The sequence below is a fragment of the Rhinopithecus roxellana genome, chromosome 19, assembly GCF_007565055.1.
Source record: "Rhinopithecus roxellana isolate Shanxi Qingling chromosome 19, ASM756505v1, whole genome shotgun sequence".
NCBI classification, from domain to species: Eukaryota; Metazoa; Chordata; class Mammalia; order Primates; family Cercopithecidae; genus Rhinopithecus; species Rhinopithecus roxellana.
Window position 1 is genome coordinate 77,857,847 of NC_044567.1, and position 22,233 is coordinate 77,880,079.

Here is a 22,233-nt window from a genome sequence, read left to right on the forward strand (position 1 = left end):
TTAGGAAAGAAGAATATTTATTATACAAATATAAAAATCTATACATTCTTAGCTGATGATATATACTTAATCAAAAAGTCTTTTAATTTGGATATATGCATCATTTCCTTCATTGTCGTGTCTCTGCTTCTCAGATGTATTAATCCATTCTCCAAAGTAGTTTCAGTTATCAAAACTGTGAAGAGGATACTCATTTCATCATACCTAAGAACAAAGTAGTTAAACAGACACATGAGCACAAATGTAAATGATCAATTCCTCCACGTTGCCAGCTGTCATGCCAGTGTCCATGCACTCTCAAGAGTCACAAACTCAGTCAGGGCTTGAGGGTGGATCAAAAAAATCCAACATTTGTAAAGTTCTGAATTGTATTTAAAGTAAAAATTTCAGACAGTTTCTAACTTATTGCTAGAGCTGAAAAGTCATAAAATAAAATCAAATCTGAGAATAAACACTGGAACCTCAACACATCATTTGGGGTGATATCACAGATGAACCTCATAATCTCCGCCTTTTGGTTCTTGGATGCAATCCGAGAACAATTATTTTAGACGGAAGTCTCTTACAATAAACAATATTATAATAAAGATGCAATTTGGTATAACAAATTATACCAAAATCATGTTTCATTTATTACTGAGTATGCTAGCTTATAGCTTCTAGTTCAGCAATAACCAAACAGACAGACGCACAGCTGACCTTCTGTATGCTTACCAAGTCACACTATCTCATTACTGTTTATTTCTTTTGTAGGACTCCATCAGAAACTTTTTATATCTCTGTTTATTTGTTTATTGTCTATTTTGTCCTCCTAGAACATAAGCTTAACAAGAATAGTATGGCCAGGCGTCGTGGCTCATGCCTGTAATCTCAGCACTTTGGGAGGCCGAGGTGGGCAGATCACGAGGTCAGGAGTTCGAGACCAGCCTGGCCAACATAATGAAACTCCATCTCTATTAAAACTATAAAAAATTATCTGGGCATGGGGTGCCTGTAATCTCAGCTACTAGGGAGGCTGAGGCAGGAGAATTGCTTGAACCCGGGAGGCAGAGGTTGCAGTAAGCCGAGATCACACCATTGCACTCCAGCCCGGGCGACAGTGTGAGACTCTGTCTAAAAAAAAAAGAATAGTAAATTTTTCTATCTTGTTCACTACTATATCAAAGTGCATAAAATATAGTAGGTGCTTAATAATATTTTCATAAAAATATCCTGGGACAATAAAACCTTTACCATATAAAGAACAATTGCAACTTGATAATGTCCACATGGCTCAAAGGATAAGATTTTAGAACCTGAGAGGACAAGAAAGTTCAAGTGCTGCCCCTTCATTTTATACTTAATAAAACCATTAGATGCTCTAATAATAGAAAACTACTTTTCTTTGGACATCATCTGAAAGGTGTATTTTTTTTTTTTTTTGAGAAGGAGTCTTGCTCTGTTGCACAGGATGGAGTGCAGTGGCTCGATCTCAGCTCACTGCAACCTCTGCCTCCTGGGTTCAAGTGATTCTCCTGCCTCAGCCTCCCAAGTAGCTAGGACTACAGGCACAAGCCACCATCGTTGGGTAAATTTTTGTAATTTTAGTAGAGACGGAGTTTCGCTATGTTGGCCAGGTTGGTCTTGAACTCCTGACCTCAGGTGATCCGCCACCTCGACCTCCCAAAGTGCTGGGATTACAGGTGTGAGCCACTACGCCTGGCCTGGAAGGTATATTTTAACAAATTTTCAGAGAACTGAAGATCAAAACACAATGCTTCACAACTTTTCACCCAAAAGATACGCATTCAACGCAAAAAGTTTTAAAAAAATAACAAGAATGGATTACTTTATTTAAAAATAACAATTAATGAAATAGCATGGGGTGAGACTAGACACAGAGAGCTCAATTAGGAGATGATTTCTTTTTTTTTTTTTTTTTTTTTTTTTTTTGAGACGGAGTCTGGCTCTGTCACCCAGGCTAGAGTGCAGTGGCCGGATCTCAGCTCACTGCAAGCTCCGCCTCCCGGGTTCACGCCATTCTCCTGCCTCAGCCTCCCGAGTAGCTGGGACTACAGGCGCCCGCCACCTCGCCCGGCTAGTTTTTGGTATTTTTTAGTAGAGACGGGGTTTCACGGGGTTAGCCAGGATGGTCTCGATCTCCTGACCTCGTGATCCGCCTGTCTCGGCCTCCCAAAGTGCTGGGATTACAGGCTTGAGCCACCGCGCCCAGCAGGAGATGATTTCAATAATCCAGGCAAGAGATATTGTTGACTGTAGCTTGGGTAGTGGCAGTGAAGACAGAGATGGATTTGAGATACATTTAGGAGGCAAGCTTACAGCATTTGGTGATGGACTGGATGTAGAGTATAAGGAAGAGGGAAGAGTTACGGATGACAGCCAGTTTCTCTGTCTTGAGCAATTGGGTGAACAGAGGTGCCAATCCCTTAGAAGACTAGAATAGACTATCCCTCCAGAATAGAATTCCTTTCCACTCAGTCTCAGAATGGACCACAATGCCAGCAAAGACAGGCATTCCACTCATATTCCTTCAGTCTTGATTCAACACATGCTGTCTACATACATACTTTCATCCATAAGTGGATAAGCTGAGGTATACAAACTTCATGCCATTAAGTCTTGGAACTGCACATAGTAAGTGCTCAAACACACTTTGCTGAATCCTGTTCCCTGCTGTAAAATGAACTAGGTATACATAGTTCTGTAAAAGGGGAAGTGAGGAATAATTTAAAATTATATGTTATATATAAATTTAGAAGAGATTTGTTTCTGTAATTCCTAAAGAAACATACTCAAAAACTGTTGAAGAAATACAGTCTTTAATGATAATACAATTCTTACTTTGAATAAAGTTGTTCCAATGAGGACTGCATAGTTTCCAAATAACCAGGCCACACAGAAATTCCATTTTCTAGTAACTCATTAAATAGCCCTTGACAAACCTAGAAAGAAATAGAAAAACTTCAAATATGAAAGAAATAATGGTAGTTAGAGTGATTATCCTATTTTTGTGAAGCCACAGATCACCCTCTTCAATCTCTAAAATGGGTATGTTGCTTTATGTGATGTTAATGTTTATAACTTCCATATCATATACTTTATAAATTGTATACTTCTGAAAATGAAGTAAGCATTGCAAAGCTGAGTACTAAATGCCAATCTTCTGAGAAATTTGTATACCAAATAAGAATTTTTATTATCATCATTCAAAACACAAAATCAAAACAGATTCTGTCAGAAAAAAAACCAGGAGATCCAAAGGGCTGTATGAACTCAGAGCCCTCATCTGAGAGGTGAGACCTGAGCCCTAGGTTATAACACCAAGTCAGGAAGAGGAAGAAGAGCCAGGAAAGAAAAAGGATGAGGAAAACGAGAGTAGTACTCCAGAAGCCAACCATGGAAAATGTTTCAAGACTGATCAACCAATTTCACTGGAATGCTGGAGACAAAAGCTTGACTGGAAATACAGAAGTAATGATGAATACATGACATAGTAAACTTTACTGTTTTCTTAACAAGCAATAGGGAAGCAAAACAAAGCATAATTTAAAACCCCCTTAACAGTCTAGCACCAACAGTCCAGAGCAGGGTTCCTTACCTTGGCACTGCTGACCCAGGGTGTTTAGCAGCATTCCTGGCCTCCAGGAGAGGCCCGCAGCACCCTCCCACTCTTAGGACAACCACAAATCTCTCCAGACATTACTAAATGGTGACTGAGCTACAGCACCCTAGGAGTTTCCTAGTTGTAAGTATATTAGGGAGGCTGCCATACCCTGGGAGAAAATGTGGGACATAAGCCATATCTTCTTCTTTGAGTTCACTATCTCCCATCTTCCCAGACCTCTCCACAGAAGCCAGGGTCAGAAAGCAGGGGGACTCTCAAAGCCTTTAAATCTTTTTAGTGTCCACGTTCAGGTCTGGACTGGGTCTCAATTACCCAGACAGAAATGATGACTGCTGAAGGAGTCTCTGGAACAAAATGAAAGCCATCCCCCACGGCTTTTCTTAAGAGTATTTAATCATCAGAACAAATTAGAAAAATCAAAATAAAATTATATATCTAGAATATTTGAATATAGTCAGTTATCAAAAGTGTTAAGTTCAAAGGGGAAAGGCTAGGCACGGTGGCTCATGCCTGTAATCCCAGCACGTTGGGAGGCCGAGGTGGGTGGATCACTTGAAGTCAGGAGTTAGAGACCAGCCTGGCCAACATGATGAAACCCTGTCTCTACTAAAAATGCTAAAAAAAATTAGCCAGGTGTGGTCACCTGTAATCCTATCTACTAGGGAGGTTGCGGCAGGAGAATTGCTTGAACCTGGGAGGCAGAGGTTGCAGTGAGCCGAGATCGTGTCACTGCACTCCAGCCTGGGTGACAGAGCGAGACTCCGTCTCAAAAAAAAAAAAAGTTCAAAGAGGAAAGAAATAATTCACTAACATCTGTACAAATATTTTAATTACTATGTCTACTCACACACTAAAAAAATGAAACTATGAATGGACATGAACAGCAAACCCACTGAATTATATTCAGCTTCTTTAACACACTTCAAAATTATATATAATCACAGTACTTACCCACAGTTATTATTTAATTAAAGGTTTTTTGTTTTTTTCCCTGAAACAGGGTCTTGCTCCGTCACCCAGGCTGGCGTGCAGTGGTGCGATCTTGGCTCACTGCAACCTCCACCTCCCGGGTTCAAGTGATTCTTGTGCCTCAGCCTCCTGAATAGCTGGAATTACAGGCACACACCACTATGCCCAGCTAATTTTTGTATTTTTAGTAGAGACCAGGTTTTGCCATGTTGGCCAGGCAAATTAAAACTTTTTTTTTTTTTTTTTGAGACGGAGTCTGTCGCCCAGGCTGGAGTGCAGTGGTGTGATCTCAGCTCACTGCATCCTCTGCCTCCCGGGTTCAAGTGATTCTCCTGCCTCAAGTGAGCCTCCCGAGTAGCTGGGATTACAGGTGCGCGCCACTACACCCAGCTAATTTTTGTATTTTTAGTAGACGGGGTTTCACCATGTTGGCCAGGATGGTCTTGATCTCCTGACCTCGTGATCTGCCCGCTTTGGCCTCCCCAAGTGCTGGGATTACAGGTGTAAGCCACTGCACTCGGCCTAAAACATTTTAAAAAGCAAATGAATCAAAATAAAATTTTAAATGGCAAGCTATCAAGTTTAGAGTAATGGTTAGGTTGAGCATCCCTAATCAGAAAACCCAAAATCCAAAATGCTCCAAACCTGAAACCTTGAGTTCAAAGGAAATGCTCATCAGAACATTTAAGATTTTGGATTTTTGGATTAGAGATGCAAATATACCAAAAAAATCTGAGATCCAAAACAGTCCTGGTCCAAAGTGTTTTGGACAATACTCAACTTGTAATTAAAATCATGACATTTAAACTCATTTAACTCACCTGCCTTAGTTCCAATGTGGGGCCTCTTCCTACATCCAAAGCAACCTTAATAGGGGCTAAACAAGGGTGAAGTTTAAGGACCTAAGGCAATTAAATGGGGGAAGGAGAAGATAGGAAAGGGGAAAAAGCATAGTTTGTTTATAACAAAAGTTTAAATATAACACAAGTATTAACAAACACAGTTTCTTAACAGTTACAATTTTCTGTGTGAAAATAGAAGTTAGCTGAGGTCATAAAAACACCACGTAATAACATATTCAGCTGCCCTCCAGATTTCTCCACTCAGATGTTTGCCAGGAAGAAATTAAATTGGCCAGGCATGGTGGTGCATGCCTGTAATGCCAGCACTTTGGGAGGCTGAGGCAGGTGGATTCCTTGAGCTCAGGAGTTCGAGACCAGCCTGGGCAACACGGTGAAAACTTTTCTCTACCAAAAAAACAAAAAAAAAATTAGCTGGGTGTGGCACACACCAGTAGTCCCAGCAACTCAAGTGGCTAAGGTGGGAAGAATGCTTGACCTGGGAGGTCAAGGCTGCAGTAAGCCCAAGATCATGCCACTGCATTCCAGTCTGGGGGACACAGTGAGATCCTGTCTCAAAACAAACAAACAAACAAACAAAAACCAAAGAAATTAACTTGAGACCCTCCCATTTTCTGACAACTCCCTCAGTCAAAATGCTTCTTCCAAGCATCACTTTGGACCCCACCAGCCAGGGCCACGTGGTTTAGCATTTCAACTTTCTCTCTCTTGTCAAAACTTACTGCTCCTCTCTTTTTATATATATTTTTTTGAATTAAAAAATTAATTTTTTTTTTTTTTGAGACAGGGTCTGGCTCTGTTGCCCAGGCTAGAATGCTCCACTCACTGCCTCACTGCAACCCCCATCTCTGGGCTCAAGCCATCCTCCCACTTCAGCCTCCTAAGTAGCAGGGACTACAGGTGCACGCCACCATGCCCAGCTAATTTTTAGTATTTTTTTTGTAGAGACAAAGTTTTGCCATGTTGCCCAGACAGACTGGTCTCCAACTCCTGACCTGAATGATCCACCCACTTTGGCTTCCCAAAGTGCTGGGATTACAGGTGTGAGCCATTCAGCCCAGCCTGTTCTTCTCACTCATTAATTCATCCAACAAACATTTTAATGCCTCTGATACCAGGAACAGTTCCAGGTGCTAGGGGCAAAAATCTCTGTCTCGTGGCAGGGAGAAACAGACAATACAAATAAGTAAATAATATATGTGAAGGTGGTAGGTGCTAAAAAAGGAAGAAGATGGAACATGCTGGCAAGAGGCTGGGGGAGGTTTTCAGCAACTTTAAGGTGGTCAGAGAAGGTCCTTTTCCTATGGTGACACTTGAGTGGACACTTGAAAGGAGGTAGGGGGACAAGACATGGATGATGGAGAAAGAGCACTCTAGGCAATGGGGAATACAAATGACAGGGCTCTGAGCTGGCAGCATCTCCGGCATGTTCTAGAAATAGCATGGTCAGTGCTGTTGGAGCAGACTGAGTGAGGTGGAGAATAGCAGATCAAAAAGAGGGCTTCAGTTTTTCCTGAGATGAGAAGCTTTCCCGGAGGGCTCTGAGCAGAGGAGCAACACAACATGCACCTTTGAACAGATCCACTCTATCGGGGGAGGAGGGATGGCAGCGGCTTATAGCAGGGTAGTAGCAGGGGACAGGCTAGGAAGTGGTCAGACTCAGGATATGTTTTGAAGTTAGAGTCAAACAGGATTTGCTGATGGTTTGGAAGTGGAGTATAAGAAAAATAAAGGATTCCTTTCTTTATTAGCTACATACCATTTATAAACCCCATCCCCCAGAACAATTTCTCTAAACAGACTTCTCCATGGCTATAGCAGACTAAATGAACACTATATAATAAATCACTTAACTAAGCAGAGTGGTTTCCTACACACTCATGGTTCCCAATCCCAGCTGAACACTCAACTCAACATCACTTGTTAAAACTTTTGATTTGGGGCAGCTTCGTTTTATCTTCCAAGGGTATATGACTATTCCCCACTCGTGCCATTTAAACCCCCACTCTTCCACGTTTAAACTAATAGTGCCTCCTAAATCCCTGAGAAAATAGAGGGTATCAGTAAAATGTCCTTCAAAGGCCAAAAAGCCCAGTAGCCTTTTTATTATCTCACTATCCTTTTTTTCTTCCCTGCTGTTTCAAATAACTCCTTTTCAAGATACATTCCTCTACTTGGGCTCTTGATCCCATCCTGACCCCTCCTGTTTCCTTCATCTTGCCCCATTAGTCATTTATTTTCTCTCCTGTAACTTCAACTTCTCCTCTCAATTTTCTTTGATCCATAAAAATGCTCCAAGTGCATGTTCATGCACTAAAATCAGCCTTTCCAGGCCCACATCTAGCTCCTCTGATCCAGCGACCAGCCATGTGGCACGAGACCAGAAGCCAGATACCTGGGGGCAGAGAGGTCAACAGCACTGGTCACCCTGATCCGGGTCCTTCTTCCTCCTATGTACCAATGCTTCAGCTTCTGATACAAATGGAAGCCACCAATGGAAAGGTTCAGGGGCTAGGAGTCATAGAAATAGCTGTCTGTTCACAGTTAAACAGAAATGCCTTTGGGATTACTTATTAGGGATGCCTTGTTCTATTCTGTGAGAACCTGATTCTTATTCCTGTGGCCAGATTCTAAAAAAACTGAAAAATACTTAGACTACATGCACTAAATTTATTATTCATGGTTTATGTTAGAAACCAAGCACACTAAGAAAAAAAAAAAAACTCCATATTTTTAGTTTCCCAAGTCTACCTCTAAAACATCAACAGCACCTTTCTATGAAGATTCTTCTTTCTTGTAAAGGAGTTCTCCGTCAGCTGGAGAGCATCATAGAGGTATGCCAGCATGCCTCGGTCTAGATCCCCGTTTACAGACAGAACACAAGGAACCACATTTTTTCGTCCATCTCGGCCCTTCACAGAAAAACAGAAGAAAAATAAAGAATAATTTCACAGTTCTTTTTTTTTTTTTTTTTTTTTCCCTGAAACAGAGTCTCACTTTGTTGCCTGGCCAGGCTGGAGTGCAGTGGTGTGATCTTAGCTCACTGCAACGTCCGCCTCCCAGGTTCAAGTGATTCTCCTGCCTCAGCCTCCCGAGTACATATTTTAGACGTACACAATCAGAATACAAAAGTAAAGTTTCATTTTACAAGGCACCCACTCTGTACCAGGCCTGTGGTAGGCACCGGGCCCAAGAAGACGATAAAGATGCATTCTCTGCTCTCAGTGAGTCCAGTGTTTCATCAGCGAGGCCCAAATGTGAATTTTAAAACTATGGTGATTGGTTGGGCTCTATCAGAGATTCTGAACGAACTCAACTGAAGTGGGACCTAGGCATCAATTTTTTCAACAGCCCTACAGACTATTTTTTTAATGCTTCCGAGCTAAGAGTTAGTATTCAGAAAGGTAACACTTTTTTTTTTTTTTTTAAATACAGACGGAGTCTCGCTCTGTCACCCAGGCTGGAGTGCAATGGTGTGATCTCACCTCACTGCCACCCTCTGCCACCCGGGTTCAAGTGATTCTCTTGCCTCAGTCTCCTGAGTAGCTAGGACTACAGACGTGAACCACCATGTCCGGCTAATGTTTTTCTATTTTTAGTAGAGACGGGGTTTCACCATGTTGGCCAGGTTGTTCTCAAACTCCTCAGCTCAGGTGATCCACCCACCTCAGCCTCCCAAAGTGCTGGAATTACAGGCGTGAACCACTGCGCCTGGCCTAGAAAGGTAACACTTTAAGTAAAAATTGTTCACTGATTATTGATAAAGTTCAGAAGAGGCCTCAGGGAAAAAAATGGTGTGCTTTAGGGAAAGGGATTTGGAGTGTAATTTTCTGAAACGTAAAGTTATTTTCATAAAAAAAATCTTTTAAAAACTTACTTTTTGCATTAAAGCCATAATTATGAAAATAAACTACATCATAGTACATGTATGAATTAAGTATTGATAAACAGACTTACTTCTCCTCTAAATTGAAGAGGAATCATTTCAAATTTCTTAAAAATTTCAATCCTAGAAATTTTTTAAGTTTTGGATAAAAACAGTTGCACTTTCATCTTTCTTTTTTTGTAAATCATTGTTCACCTGGATATTCATGTAATTTAAAAAAAAAATAACCACCTTTGGCTAGAGTCACAGAACAAAAAAAAAAAAAAAAAAAAAAGAAGAGAAAAGCCCACAAATTTAAATCCTCAGCTTCTGTTAATTATTCATGATCAACCAGTCTTCATTAATACATATATATATGACATTTTAAACCTATTTGAATTGCATATGATACTTTAAAGATTCACAAGAATTTGCCCTCAAAGGCAATAAACTTTCTGATACCTGGGACTCTATTCTACCAGTTGTATTTCACACGGTTACAGAACTGATAGTTAATAGGATAAACTGGGCTGGGAGCAGTGGCTCATGTCTGTAATCCCAGAACTTTGGGAGGCCACGGTGGACGAATCACTTGAGTTCAGGAGTTCAAGACCAGCCTGGTCAACATGGTGAAACCCCATCTCTACTAAAAAGACAAAAATTAGCTGGGCATGGTGGTGCATGCTTGTAGTCCCAGCTACTCGGCAGGCTGAGGCATGAGAATCACTTGAACCCAGGAGGTAGAGGTTGCAGTGAGCAGATATTGTGCCACTATACTCCAGCCTGGGTGACAGAGTGAGACTCCATCTCAAAAAAAAAAAAAAAAAAAAAAAGGACAAACTCAAGTATTGAAAGATTCTGTGGTGCGATTTGAATCAAACAAAATCTAAATCTGAATCTTTAAGTATGAAGAATGCTTTAGGCCAGGCACAGTGACTCACTCCTATAATCCTAGCACTTTGGGAGGCCAGGGCAGGAGGATCACTTGAGCCCAGGAGTTTGAGACCAGCCTGGGCAACATGGCAAGATCCCATCCCTATTTAAAACAAACAAAAAACTGTTTTTAATGTTTTCTAATTTTTTGAAAATTGGATATCCAACAATATCAGGATATCTGGTGGCAACTCTTCTAACAATATCTGATTTCTCACACCATCCAGAACAAATTATTTTCTATCCTAACTGTTCTTCAGCCTTTATCGGTCTGCTTCACTGTTCTCTAAAAAATATATTTGGACATTAACTATAAAATCAACTAAAAACATATACAAAATGGCCTAAGAGGCTGGGTGCAGTGGTTCATGCCTATAATCCCAGCACTTTGGGAGGCTAAGGCAGGAGGATCGCTTGAGCCCAGGAGTTCAAGACCAGCCTGAGCAACACAGCGAGACCCCGTCTCTATTAAATAATTTTTAGAAAGAAATGGCCTGAGAAACATTTCAAGAAAGCATACTAAATGACAGAAATTCTACTTAATATTTTATAACATGGTCAACTAATGATGAATAATTTTGTGAACTCTGGAAACAGAAAAGGAACAATGTCATGGAAGAAAAAAATTTCTGTAATAGGAAAACTCTTCATTAGTGAAAATGATACCAATAAAAGAACAAAATAATCTGGGCTTGGTGGCTACACATGTAATCTTAGCACTTAGAAAGGCAGAGGCAGGAGGACAGCTTGAGCCCAGGAGTTCAAGACCAGACTGGGCAAAATAGTGAAACCCCATTCTTCATACAAAAGAAAGAAAGAAAAAAGAACAAAATAAGAGACTAATAGCCACAATACAAAAATCATCTTTAAATCCCTAGTCACAAGGTTGAGCTGTTCTTTAACTATGATAATTAACCAATAAGTTTCATTTGAGAGCTGAATACCCCAAAATGAAGTGTGATGGTGGTGGAGTTAAAGGAAAATGTTCACCAGTTAAGCCTTCTAGTTTTTCATTAGTTATTCATATTTAAAAATTCCAGCCTGGTCAATATGGTGAAACCCTGTCTCTACTAAACATACAAAAATTAAACAGGCGTGGTGGCGCGTGCCTGTAGTCCCAGCTACTCAGGAGGCTGAGGCAGAAGAACCACTTGAACCTGGGAACTGCAACACTGCACTCTGGCCTGGGCGACAGAGTGAGACGCCGTCTCAAAAAATAAAAAAATAAAAATTAATCTACTTTCTACTCATTATATATAAACTCCTATGTTTTTGCTATGCATTTTTTCTTTTTTTTGTTGAGACATGGTCTCATCCTGTTGCACAGGCTGGAGTGCAATAGCACAGTCTTGGCTCACTGATGATCCTGGAACAATATATTGCTACAAAAGGTAAGGAAGTGCTTGTCAAGACAATGATGGCGATATGTCAAAAGGACACTGGCCAAATCTAGGACAATTTGACCATCAAAATAAACAATGACAGTAACACACTGTAACCTTTTGAGAAAGTAATCTGTGAATCCATACCAATATAAAAAAAAATGGGGGAGAAGGAAAAGCTCTACTCTACAGTATATTGCTGACCAGTAAATCTAGAAGGAATGATGGAATTTGGTTTAAAAAAACAAAAACAAAAAAAAAAAAAGGAAAGGGGAAAAAAATACCATTGGCAAATCTCATAGTACTAACTGATTTGAGCAAGAATCATCAAGGGATGCTGCAATTAGTAAGGTAAAATTTGGTGACATGGCCAAACATGGTGACTCATTCCTATAATCCAAGCATTTTGGGAGGCTGAGGCAGGAGGATTGCTTCATCCCAGGAGTTTTGAGACCAGCCCAGGAAACAAAGCTAGACCCCGTCTCTACAAATACTAAACAATTAGTCAGGTGCGGTGATATATGCTTGTAGTCCTAGCTACTTGGGAGGCTGAGGCAGGACTGCTTGAGCTCAAGAGTTTGAGGTTGCAGTGAGCTATCACCACACCACTGTGTTTCAACCTGAGCGATAGAGTGAAATCGTCTCAAAAAAACCCTTTAAAGAAAAAAAAAATTAACCATTTGGCAAACCTCACAGTAATAACTGATCTGGGCAAGAATTATCAATGGATGCTGCAACCAGTAATGCAAAATTTGGTGACAAAGAAATTATCTGCATCATCTTAAAGTATCTGCCCACAACACTTATTAATTACTAAATTTTTTTTTTTTTTTGAGACAGAGTCTTGCTCTGTTGCCCAGGCTGGAGTGCAGTGGCCGGATCTCAGCTCACTGCAAGCTCCGCCTCCTGGGTTTATGCCATTCTCCTGCCTCAGCCTCCCGAGTAGCTGGGACTACAGGCGCCCGCCACTTCGCCTGGCTAGTTTTTCGTATTTTTTAGTAGAGACAGGGTTTCACTATGTTAGCCAGGATGGTCTCGATCTCCTGACCTCGTGATCCGCCCGTCTCGGCCTCCCAAAGTGCTGGGCTTACAGGCTTGAGCCACCACGCCCGGCCTTTTTTTTTTTTTTAAACGGAGTCTCACTCTGTCGCCAGGCTGGAGTACAGTGGCACGATCTTGGCTCACTACAACCTCCACCTCCCGGGTTCAGGCGATTCTCCTATCTCAGCCTCTCAAGTAGCTGGGACTATAAGGGCACGCCACCACACCCAGCTAATTTTTGTATTTTCAGTAGAGACAGGGTTTCACCATGTTGGCCAGGATGGTCTCAATCTCTTGACCTTGTGATCCTCCCACTTCAGCCTCCCAAAGTGCTGGGATTACAGGCATGAGCCACCACGCCTGGCCATTAGTTAATTCATAAGTACAAAATATTTATTAACTTTACATTGGAGAAATCTGGTAGACACAATCTTAACTAAATGATAAAAGTTAACATCACCAGTTAACACTCCTCATGACACACTGAGAAGAGAGTAGCACCACTTCTGTAGTACTACCGATGAAAATACATAAATCACGTGGAAACAGCAGACAGATCCCAGTCAAGGCATATTTTACAGACTAACTAGACTGTACTCTTCAAAAATGTCAAGGTCACGCAGGACAAGAGGAATTATTCATTTGAAGGAGAGTAAAGGCATATGACAACTACATGAAAGATAAGATCTTGGACCTACAAAGGCCATTATTGAGAAAATCAGTTCAATTTGTAGGGCTCGGTGGCAATACTGGATTACTGTTAATTTCCTGATTTTGATGGTTGGATTGTAGTTATGTGAGTGTCTGCATCTGAAAAATACATAATGAAGTATTAAGGGGTCATGGAACACCATGTTTGCACCTTATTCTCAAATGGTTCAGAAATGATTATAAGAATCTGGGTAAAAAATACATAGGAGCTCGAGGTAAAACATACATGTAATTTAGATACATTGCCAGGATACATGTGTAAAAGTTCTTGATCTCCTAGGTTCCACAGGGTTTCTATTGGCTCCTTTCCCCAGGGAAAACTGTAGTAAAGTTTGTTTCCTTTCCTGCCTTCTTCATCCTGACAGTCACTGCTGCTGAAGTTAGATGGACTCATGGCAAACTGGAAAAGAAAATTTAGGTTTGTCTTAACATATAAATACATGCTAATTTAACTCTACTCCCACAATTATCTGTAAGAATTTAAATTGTCTGATACTTTTTAATTCAGCAAATGTGTGAAACTAGTCAAGTCCCGAATACAAATTTTAAAATATATTCTAATTTAATTTTTTTTTTTTTTGAGATGTGTCTCATTCTGTTGCCCAGGTTAGACAGTGCAGTGGCTATTCACAGGTGCAGTCATAGCTCACTGCTGCCTCCTACTGCTGGCCTCAAGCAATCCTCCTGCTTCAGGATTCAGAGTAGCTAGGACCACAGGTTGCTGAAAATTAATTTTTAAAAAGTGAAAATAGGGCAGGGCGCGGTGGCTCACGCATGTAATCCCAGCACTTTGGGAGGCCGAGACGGGCGGATCACGAGGTCAGGAGATCGAGACTATCCTGGCTAACACGGTGAAATCCCGTCTCTACTAAAAATACAAAAAACTAGCCGGGCGAGGTGGCGGGCGCCTGTAGTCCCAGCTGCTTGGGAGGCTGAGGCAGGAGAATGGCGTAAACCCGGGAGGCGGAGCTTGCAGTGAGCTGAGATCCGGCCACCGCACTCCAGCCTGGGCGACAGAGCAAGACTCCGTCTCAAAAAAAAAAAAAAAAAGTGAAAATACTGGCTGGGCGCAGTGGCTCACACCTGTTATCCCAGCTCTTTGGGAGGCCGAGGCAGGGGGATCGCTTGAGCTTAGGACTTCGAGACCAGCCTGGGCAACAGAGCAAGACTTCATCTCTACAAATAATAAAAGAAGTTGCAGTGAGCTGTGATTGTGCAACTGCACTCCAGCCTGGGCCAAAGAGTGAGATTATGTCTCTAAAAAAACCAAGATGGCGTCAGTTGTACCAGTGAAGGATGAGACACTTCTAGAGGTCAAACTAGGGGAGCTGCTAAGGTGGATCTTGATGTGGGACTTCAACCCTAGTGGCACTGCTGGACTGTTTCGAAGAGGTTACTACTGGTACTACAACAAGTACATCAACATGAAGAAGGGGAACATCTCAGGGTTTACCACAGTGCTGGCAGCCTATGTGCTCTTCATCTACTGCCTTTCCTACAATGAGCTCAAGCACGAGCGGCTACGCAAGTACCCTGAAGAAGACACACTCTGTACTCCCCCAACAACCTTCTTGGCCAGAGCCCCTCCATAAGGAACACAATCTCAATTGTTGCTGAATCCTTTCATATCCTAATGGGAATTAACCTCCAAATATAAGATGACTGGTACTTGTGGGAAAAAAAACAGTAACAAAAACAGACAACAAAAATAAAAGTGAAAATACTGAGTATATTGCTTAAAGTATTGTTTTTTAGTAGGAAAGAACTACAGAGAAAAAAGTGTTGATGTTATCCAGCCTTTTTATGGCCAATGAGGAAGAGGGGATGTTAACCATGAACTAAACTGGGAAAAAGAAGAAAGTATCACATAGTCCTCATTCTTACCCTTCTGTGAAGTTCTTGATGACTCGTGATTATTCCATACAGTTTAAATGGGTATTTGGGGATGTTTGAGTCGGGAAATGGTAACATAACACATGGCGAGACAAAAATGCTTACTTCAACTCTTTTCTTCAGTGAGTACTAAAACCTGATTATCAATTACAGAGCCATTTTGACTAATATGGAAAGTTCATGGAGGTAGGTAGGAAAAGCTGAAGCTGTGACAATGGTCAAGGGTCAAACGCTACATCAGCCAGAAAGGCTAGGTGAGGGCTTTGAATTTTACCTTATACAGAAAGGCTAATCAACAAACACATCTGAGTCCAACAAATGTTTTCACCAAAGTAACTTTGTAATCTGGAACAATGAAAACCATTACAAAGAGGTTTTTTATTTGTATAACATATTAATAGCTACATACATCAAATAAAATTTCATATATGTCAGAAGAATTACCACTGACACATTAAGACAGTTTATTAACTATTAAAGTTAATTGTTGCAGTACCTTTCTCCACCACTGGAGTCGATGACGTAACCAGAAATCAAGCCATTGGTTTGAAGTTCTCGCAGGAGTAAACCACACTAATGAAGCTTCAGTCTTCTCACCAATTCTTTAGATATAAAAAATATCACGAAGTTAGCTTATCTGAAAATTATATAATCTATCCCAAGTGGAAATGACTGGTTTTTGACTATTTAAACACAAGGCCAAGTTATTTGCCACTTTTTATACCTTTTAACACCATTTGGTATCTGCTTAGTGTCAAAAACAGGATGAAAACACACTCCAATCTGAGCAAGGCCATAAGGTAGCCTCTTGTTTACCAGATCCAGGCAATTAACATAGTGTTCCAAGGCACCTGTCAAAACATAAATCATTGTATACATCTAGTCCACAAACCCAAATCACTTTTGTCAAGAGACACATCAATAGTAGTAATAATGTTAACACAGCAGTACAAGTATCAGACAGATCTTGGCCAGGCTCGGTGGCTCATGCCTATAATCCCAGCACTCTGGGAGGTCGAGGTGGGCAGATTGCTTGAGCTCAGGAGTTCTGAGACCAGACTGGGCAACACAGCAAAACCTCATCTCTAAAAATATACAAAAATAAGGCAGGCATGATGGTGTGTGCCTTGTAGTTCCAGCTACTCAGAAAGCTGGTAGGTGGATCACTTTAGCCTGGGAGGCCGAGGTTGCAGTGAGCTGGGATGGTGGCACTGTGCTCCAGCCTGGGTAACAGAGTGAGACCCTGTCCTTTTTTTTGTTTTTTTTAAAAAAAAAGACAGACCTTATCGATCACCACTTAATTCTAGGTAGTTTCACCCCGACTTTTTAGTTTGAAGTTTTCTTTTCTTTTTTTTCTGAGATGGAGTAGCGCTCTGTCACCCAGGCTGGAGTGCAGTGGCGTGGTCTCGGCTCATTGCAACCTCCACCTTCCGGGTTCATGCCATTCTCCTGCCTCAGCCTCCCTAGTAGCTGGGACTACAGGTGCCTGCCACCATGCCCAGCTAATTTTTTTTTGTATTTTTAGTAGAGACGGGGTTTCACTGTGTTAGCCAGGATGGTCTCGATCTCCTGACCTCGCGATCTGCCTGCCTCAGCCTCCCAAAGTGCTGGGATTACAGGCATGAGCCACCGTGCCCAGCGAAGATTTTCAAATCTACAAGAAAGTTGAAAAAATAATAAACATCCATATACAGTGAACACTTGTATACCCTTTACCTAGATTCATCAATTATCAACATTTTGCCACATTTTTTTCTTGTTCACTCCCAAATACTGCAGCATGCATCTTCTAAAAATAAAAATATTTCCTATATACCATTATAACACCATAAAAAGGGAACCATAATACCACAATATAATCTAACATATGGCGGATATTTTATTTGTTCCAATTTTCACCCCAAATATCTTTTACTGTTCTCTTTCTTTCCAATTAAGATTCATGTACTGCATTCTGAGTAGGTTTCTTTCATCTCTTTGAATCCAGAACATTTCCCCTGACTCCCTTCCCCCTTAATTTTGCTATTAATGATACTAACTTTTGAGTCCAGGTTAGTCACAGATTATCTCACATTTAGAATTTGTCTGACTGTTCCCTTATGATTTAATTTCGGCTAATCATTTTTAGCAAAATACTACATAGTAGATGTGTATATCTTACTGCATCGTAACAGGAGGAACATGCTATCAAGTTATTCCACTACTGATGACACCAAATTTGATTACTTGGTCAAGGTAGTAAATATCCACTCCCCAATAATATCCTGCTCCCCAACAGTATTTCACCCAATATTTTAGAATCTATTGATGACTGTTGCTTGACTCAATTATATCAGGGATTGCAATATTAAGAAATGGTGAACTTTCTAATGTATCTTTCCTTCTACATTTATTCCATAGCTTCTGTAAAAACATAAGCTTTCTCTACCTCTTCCCCCCACTCCCGACCTCTAGGCTCAATTACTTGTTTTTGATTAATACTATCGACTCTTAGATTTTAATCAATGTGTTATGATCCATTACCATTAATATGTATCTTAATGTTCAATTTGTCCTAGACGTAGCCAGTGACAACCCTTCTCAAGTCAGCATCTGTGACTTTTTGATATGACCCATTAGTCTTCAAGCAATTCTTTGCTTTTTAGCACCATAAAGTGTTTCAAACTCACCTTGTACTTTCCCTAACCCCAGACCTGGAATCAGCCATTTCTCCCAGTACTGGTTCACCTTAGAAACCAAGATCTGGGCACTAGGTGTGCTCATTGCTATGGAGGGTCATTGCTTCTAGGAACAGTCAATGAAGAAAGTTAGGAAATAAATTTTTTTTTTTTTTTTTTTTTTGAGACGGAGTCTGGCTCTGTCACCCAGGCTGGAGTGCAGTGGCCAGATCTCAGCTCACTGCAAGCTCCGCCTCCCAGGCTAACGCCATTCTCCTGCCTCAGCCTCCCGAGTAGCTGGGACTACAGGCGCCCGCCACCTCGCCCGGCTAGTTTTTTTTTTTTTTTTTTTTTTTATAGTAGAGACGGGGTTTCACTGTGTTAGCCAGGATGGTCTTGATCTCCTGACCTCGTGATCCACCCGTCTCGGCCTCCCAAAATGCTGGGATTACAGGCTTGAGCCACTGTGCCCGGCCAGGAAATAAATTTTTAAAAACCGTAAGGCTAGGCACTGTGGCTCACACTTGTAATCCCAGCACTTTGGGAGGCCAAGACGGGCGGATTGCTTGAGCTCAGAAGTTCAAGACCAGCCTGGACAACATGGCAAAACCTCATCTCTACGAAAAACACAAAAATTAGCTGGGTGTAGTGGCATGTGCCTGTAGTCCCAGCTACTTGGGAGGCTGAGGTGGGAGGTTCACTTGAGCCTCAGAGGTTGAGGCTGCAGTGAGCCATGATCACACCACTGCACTACTGCACTCGAGTCTGGGTGACAGAGTGAGACCCATATTCAATTTTAATTTACTCATATTCAATTTTAATTTACCAATTCATATTTCACATTAGTTTATACGTACCTTCTTTTACATATTATCTCTTTTTTTTACAATGAAAATCTTGGTTCCTAATAACAACTAACCCAACTATTTGATTTTTTTTTTTTCTGAGACGGAGTTTTGCTCTTGTCACCCAAGCTGGAGTGCAGTGGCGTGATCTTGGCTCACTGCAACCTCTGCCTCCTGGGTTCAAGCGATTCTCCTGCCTCAGCTTTCCAAGTAGCTTGTTCACTCCCAATACTGCAGCATGCATCTTCTAAAAATAAAAATATTTTTATTTTTATTTAGTTCGCCATCACGGCCGGCTGATTTTTGTCTTTTTAGTAGAGATGGGGTTTCACCATGTTGGCCAGGCTGGTCTCCAACTCCTGACCTCAGGTGTTCCACCCGGCTCGGCCTTCCAAAATGCTGGGATTACAGGCGTGAGCCACTGCGCCCGGCCTTGATTTATCCTGTGATACACATGAAATAGTTTCAGAATTATAATTTCAACATTTCTACTTGGAATAAATCTAAGAAAAGTTCAAAATGTCTTTGTAGTTCCTTATGCACTTAGACTACACTGCACTAAATGACAGCACTGTGTTCAAAAGTTGCCCCGTGAAATTGAGAGCGTTCCCAGGTCCTTCGGAAAGATTTTTTAAGGAACAGCAATGATTCCAAGGACCAGTTTTCTCCAGGGTAGAGCACTGTTAATATACTCGATTACTTCAAAAAGATGAGAACTAGCTAACTTCCTTTGCATGGGAATAAAGGGCCAGTTGCAATCCCCAAGATCCAGCAAGACTGCGCCTTTCCACCCGACACCTGTTTTGAAGCATGAAATGGTGAAGCATACCGTGAAGAAGGTTCTCCCGTAGTTTCCCAGAAGTTTTTAATACGTTCTCAAGAAATGCTACTAGCTGTTCCTTACTCAGCTCTTTGTCTTGCAAGATTTCGCGTAGAGTTTCTGCAGAAACTAACCTGAAGGCACTGTCCCCGGGTAGCAAAGGGCCTGGTTCATGGTGGAGGGCGTCCACCGGAAATACCTGCTCCCTGAACACCACCACCGAGGTCCACCATTCTGCGGCCAGGTTCTTCCGCAACTCTACGCCCAAGGGTCCAAAGCCGGGGTGGCACCCACTCAGAAGAGAATCCCGGTTAAGCTGCTGCTTGCTTCCACTTAGGAAGTGCCTTCTCTGACAGATCTCTAACAGCGCCTCGCTTCCCTCTCCAGACCCGGGGGCTTCTGGGTGCTCGCCGTTCCCCTCGAGCTCCGCGTGCGACCTCAGGTGTCCTCCTTGGGGGCTACTCCTTTCCGTCAACAGCTCCGGCTGCCCCGCATCTACTCGACCCCCAAACCCAGACAACAGGCACCTGCAGACCTTATGGCAGGCCCTGACGGCAACATGAGAGCGCATCTCCCTCCGAAGTTAAAGAGCACACGCTCCCATCACTCAGCGTAACCCAACAAGCCGCCACCACCGTTAACAGAATCCGGGGAGGCCAGGGCGCAGGCGCAACGGAGGTGAGCGTGCTTGCGGCCGGCAGGCCCCACCCCGGAAGCGCATCTCTGCGTTCCGGCGGCTGCCGTCCCCCGCACACCATGGCGGACGCCGGCTCGGATGATTCTTTACTAGCTTGCCGTTCGTCTCGCGCCCCTCCCCTCACATCCATCTTTTTCTTTCCTCGTAAGCACCAATAAAGGTTATTCCCACCTATTTATAACCGTGCTGTAGCCACTTGAGTCACTTCTTTCTGTCACTGTTTGGCAGCCCAGAAAATTAAAATACTCGTGTTATCCAAATCACCTTCTATATACACCTCAATCGAGCACTTTCAGACTGAGGTGTATATAGATGGTGATTTGGATAACACCAGATTTGGCATTTGGTTCCCATTTAAAGAGTTTTAGTCCTTTACGGTGGTTAAGCCCAGGCCTTAACTGTAGGCAAATGCTGCCGCCAGGTGGCCTAGACCTAACCCCAGAGCCGCTGTCTTGACGCTTAAGCTGCCGGGGGTGCGATGGGACTTTGTGACTAGAGTAGTGGTACAGTCACTTTAAATATTGCAGTGGCTTCCAAAGGGCAGTCCTCAGCCAGCAGCATCTGCCTCACCTGGGAATGCACTAGAAATAAACCAAGGGGCCCCGACACGTCTACCCTCCTGGTGAGACAGAAAACCACGTATGTGCGATTTCTTCCAGGGGCCCCTTCTATGGGTTCATCAAAACGAGACTTGTGACTGTTTTAAGAGACTCATAATCACATCACAGGTTTCTCATTTTATAATTTCTATTTAAATAGGTCGACACCTTAAGAACCTCCCAGAAAGTGGAAAAGTAGTATACCCAGACTGAGGAAGTTTGATTCCAAAGTCCATGATTTCCTACACCAGCTTCACTCAGTTGAACAATCTGCATTTCACTGTGATACTACCAAACTACCACCTGATTAAAAGTGGGTAACAGCTTAGCAATTGAGTTAATGTAACTTAGAACTTTTTATTATTAATAAAAGTGCTGTACCAGGTTCAGGAAATAGTTCTTTACAAGTGTGTACAAGTGTTTAAAAAAAAGGCTAGAAAGTGCAACAGTATTGCTGAAAAGCAAATATAGTAATTAACTGCAAAGCTGGGCACTACTACTGCCAGGTGTTTTCCACATTCAGGAATTCACACCAGGTAACAGGCCTATACGCAAATAAATAAATAGAGAGAATGGGGAGAAAAATCACATTTATTAGTTAAAGACAACCACAGGCTGGACACAACACACATGCTAAAAAGTGGACTGTCTTTTAACTTCCAAGGTAAATAGGTAAATGTTTTCCACAGCCCCACAATCATTTCATTAAGTACAAATTAAAAGGCCCACGGTTAAGACATTAAACAGTAAAATATGTAATAAATGCTCCAACCTACCCTCTCCCCCGAAAGCTTCTTCTAAGTTTAAAACCATGAATTTGACTAACCACGCCACTGAAAACCATCCAGGTTACTAGAGGCTGAATGAGTTTTCAATGTCTGAGTCCTAGAAGTATCACTCCCTATCCCAGCCCTAGCAAATTCTAACTTTACATTTGACATAAGGCATTAACATTGATTAAAGCCTCAGTTTAATAATCAGAATTCAAATGAAGTCTCCTGAAGACTTCTCTTCTGGCAAAACCATGTTATCAGACTCTGGGAAAACATTCAGACCCACTTCTAGCTATTACTGAAATAAATAATTAGAAAGTTAGGTTGGTGAGCCAAAGTTAAACCTAAAGCTATCCCCTGGATCTTTCTAGCAATAAACCCATGTTGAACCTACCATGAAAACTTTTATTCACTGTGCTTTTGGTTATGTTGCCTCCTGATCAGTCATTAATTTTAATGAGGTTTTTTCCTTGTGTTGAGTATGAATAGACCTTACAGTTTGAAGATCTCTAGAATTCCCTGAATTATTGGACAGACATTCATGACTCCCAGTGTGACTACAG

At 41.8% G+C, this 22,233-nt stretch overlaps 1 protein-coding gene and 1 pseudogene across 1 annotated transcript; one reads left to right on the forward strand and one right to left on the reverse strand.

Moving 5' to 3' along the window:
- POLG2 (DNA polymerase gamma 2, accessory subunit) lies at positions 1–20,276 on the reverse strand. Its single transcript, XM_010380002.2, has 8 exons — positions 19,611–20,276; positions 16,004–16,130; positions 15,776–15,881; positions 13,613–13,786; positions 8,226–8,366; positions 5,416–5,496; positions 2,842–2,942; positions 1–204 (listed from the first exon to the last, which is right to left on the reverse strand). The coding sequence occupies exons 1-8, from the start codon at positions 20,170–20,172 to the stop codon at positions 39–41; spliced, it is 1,458 nt and encodes a 485-aa protein (XP_010378304.1). The 5' UTR covers positions 20,173–20,276; the 3' UTR covers positions 1–38.
- LOC104675489 lies at positions 14,558–15,108 on the forward strand (annotated as a pseudogene).
- Positions 20,277–22,233: the final 1,957 nt, after the last annotated feature.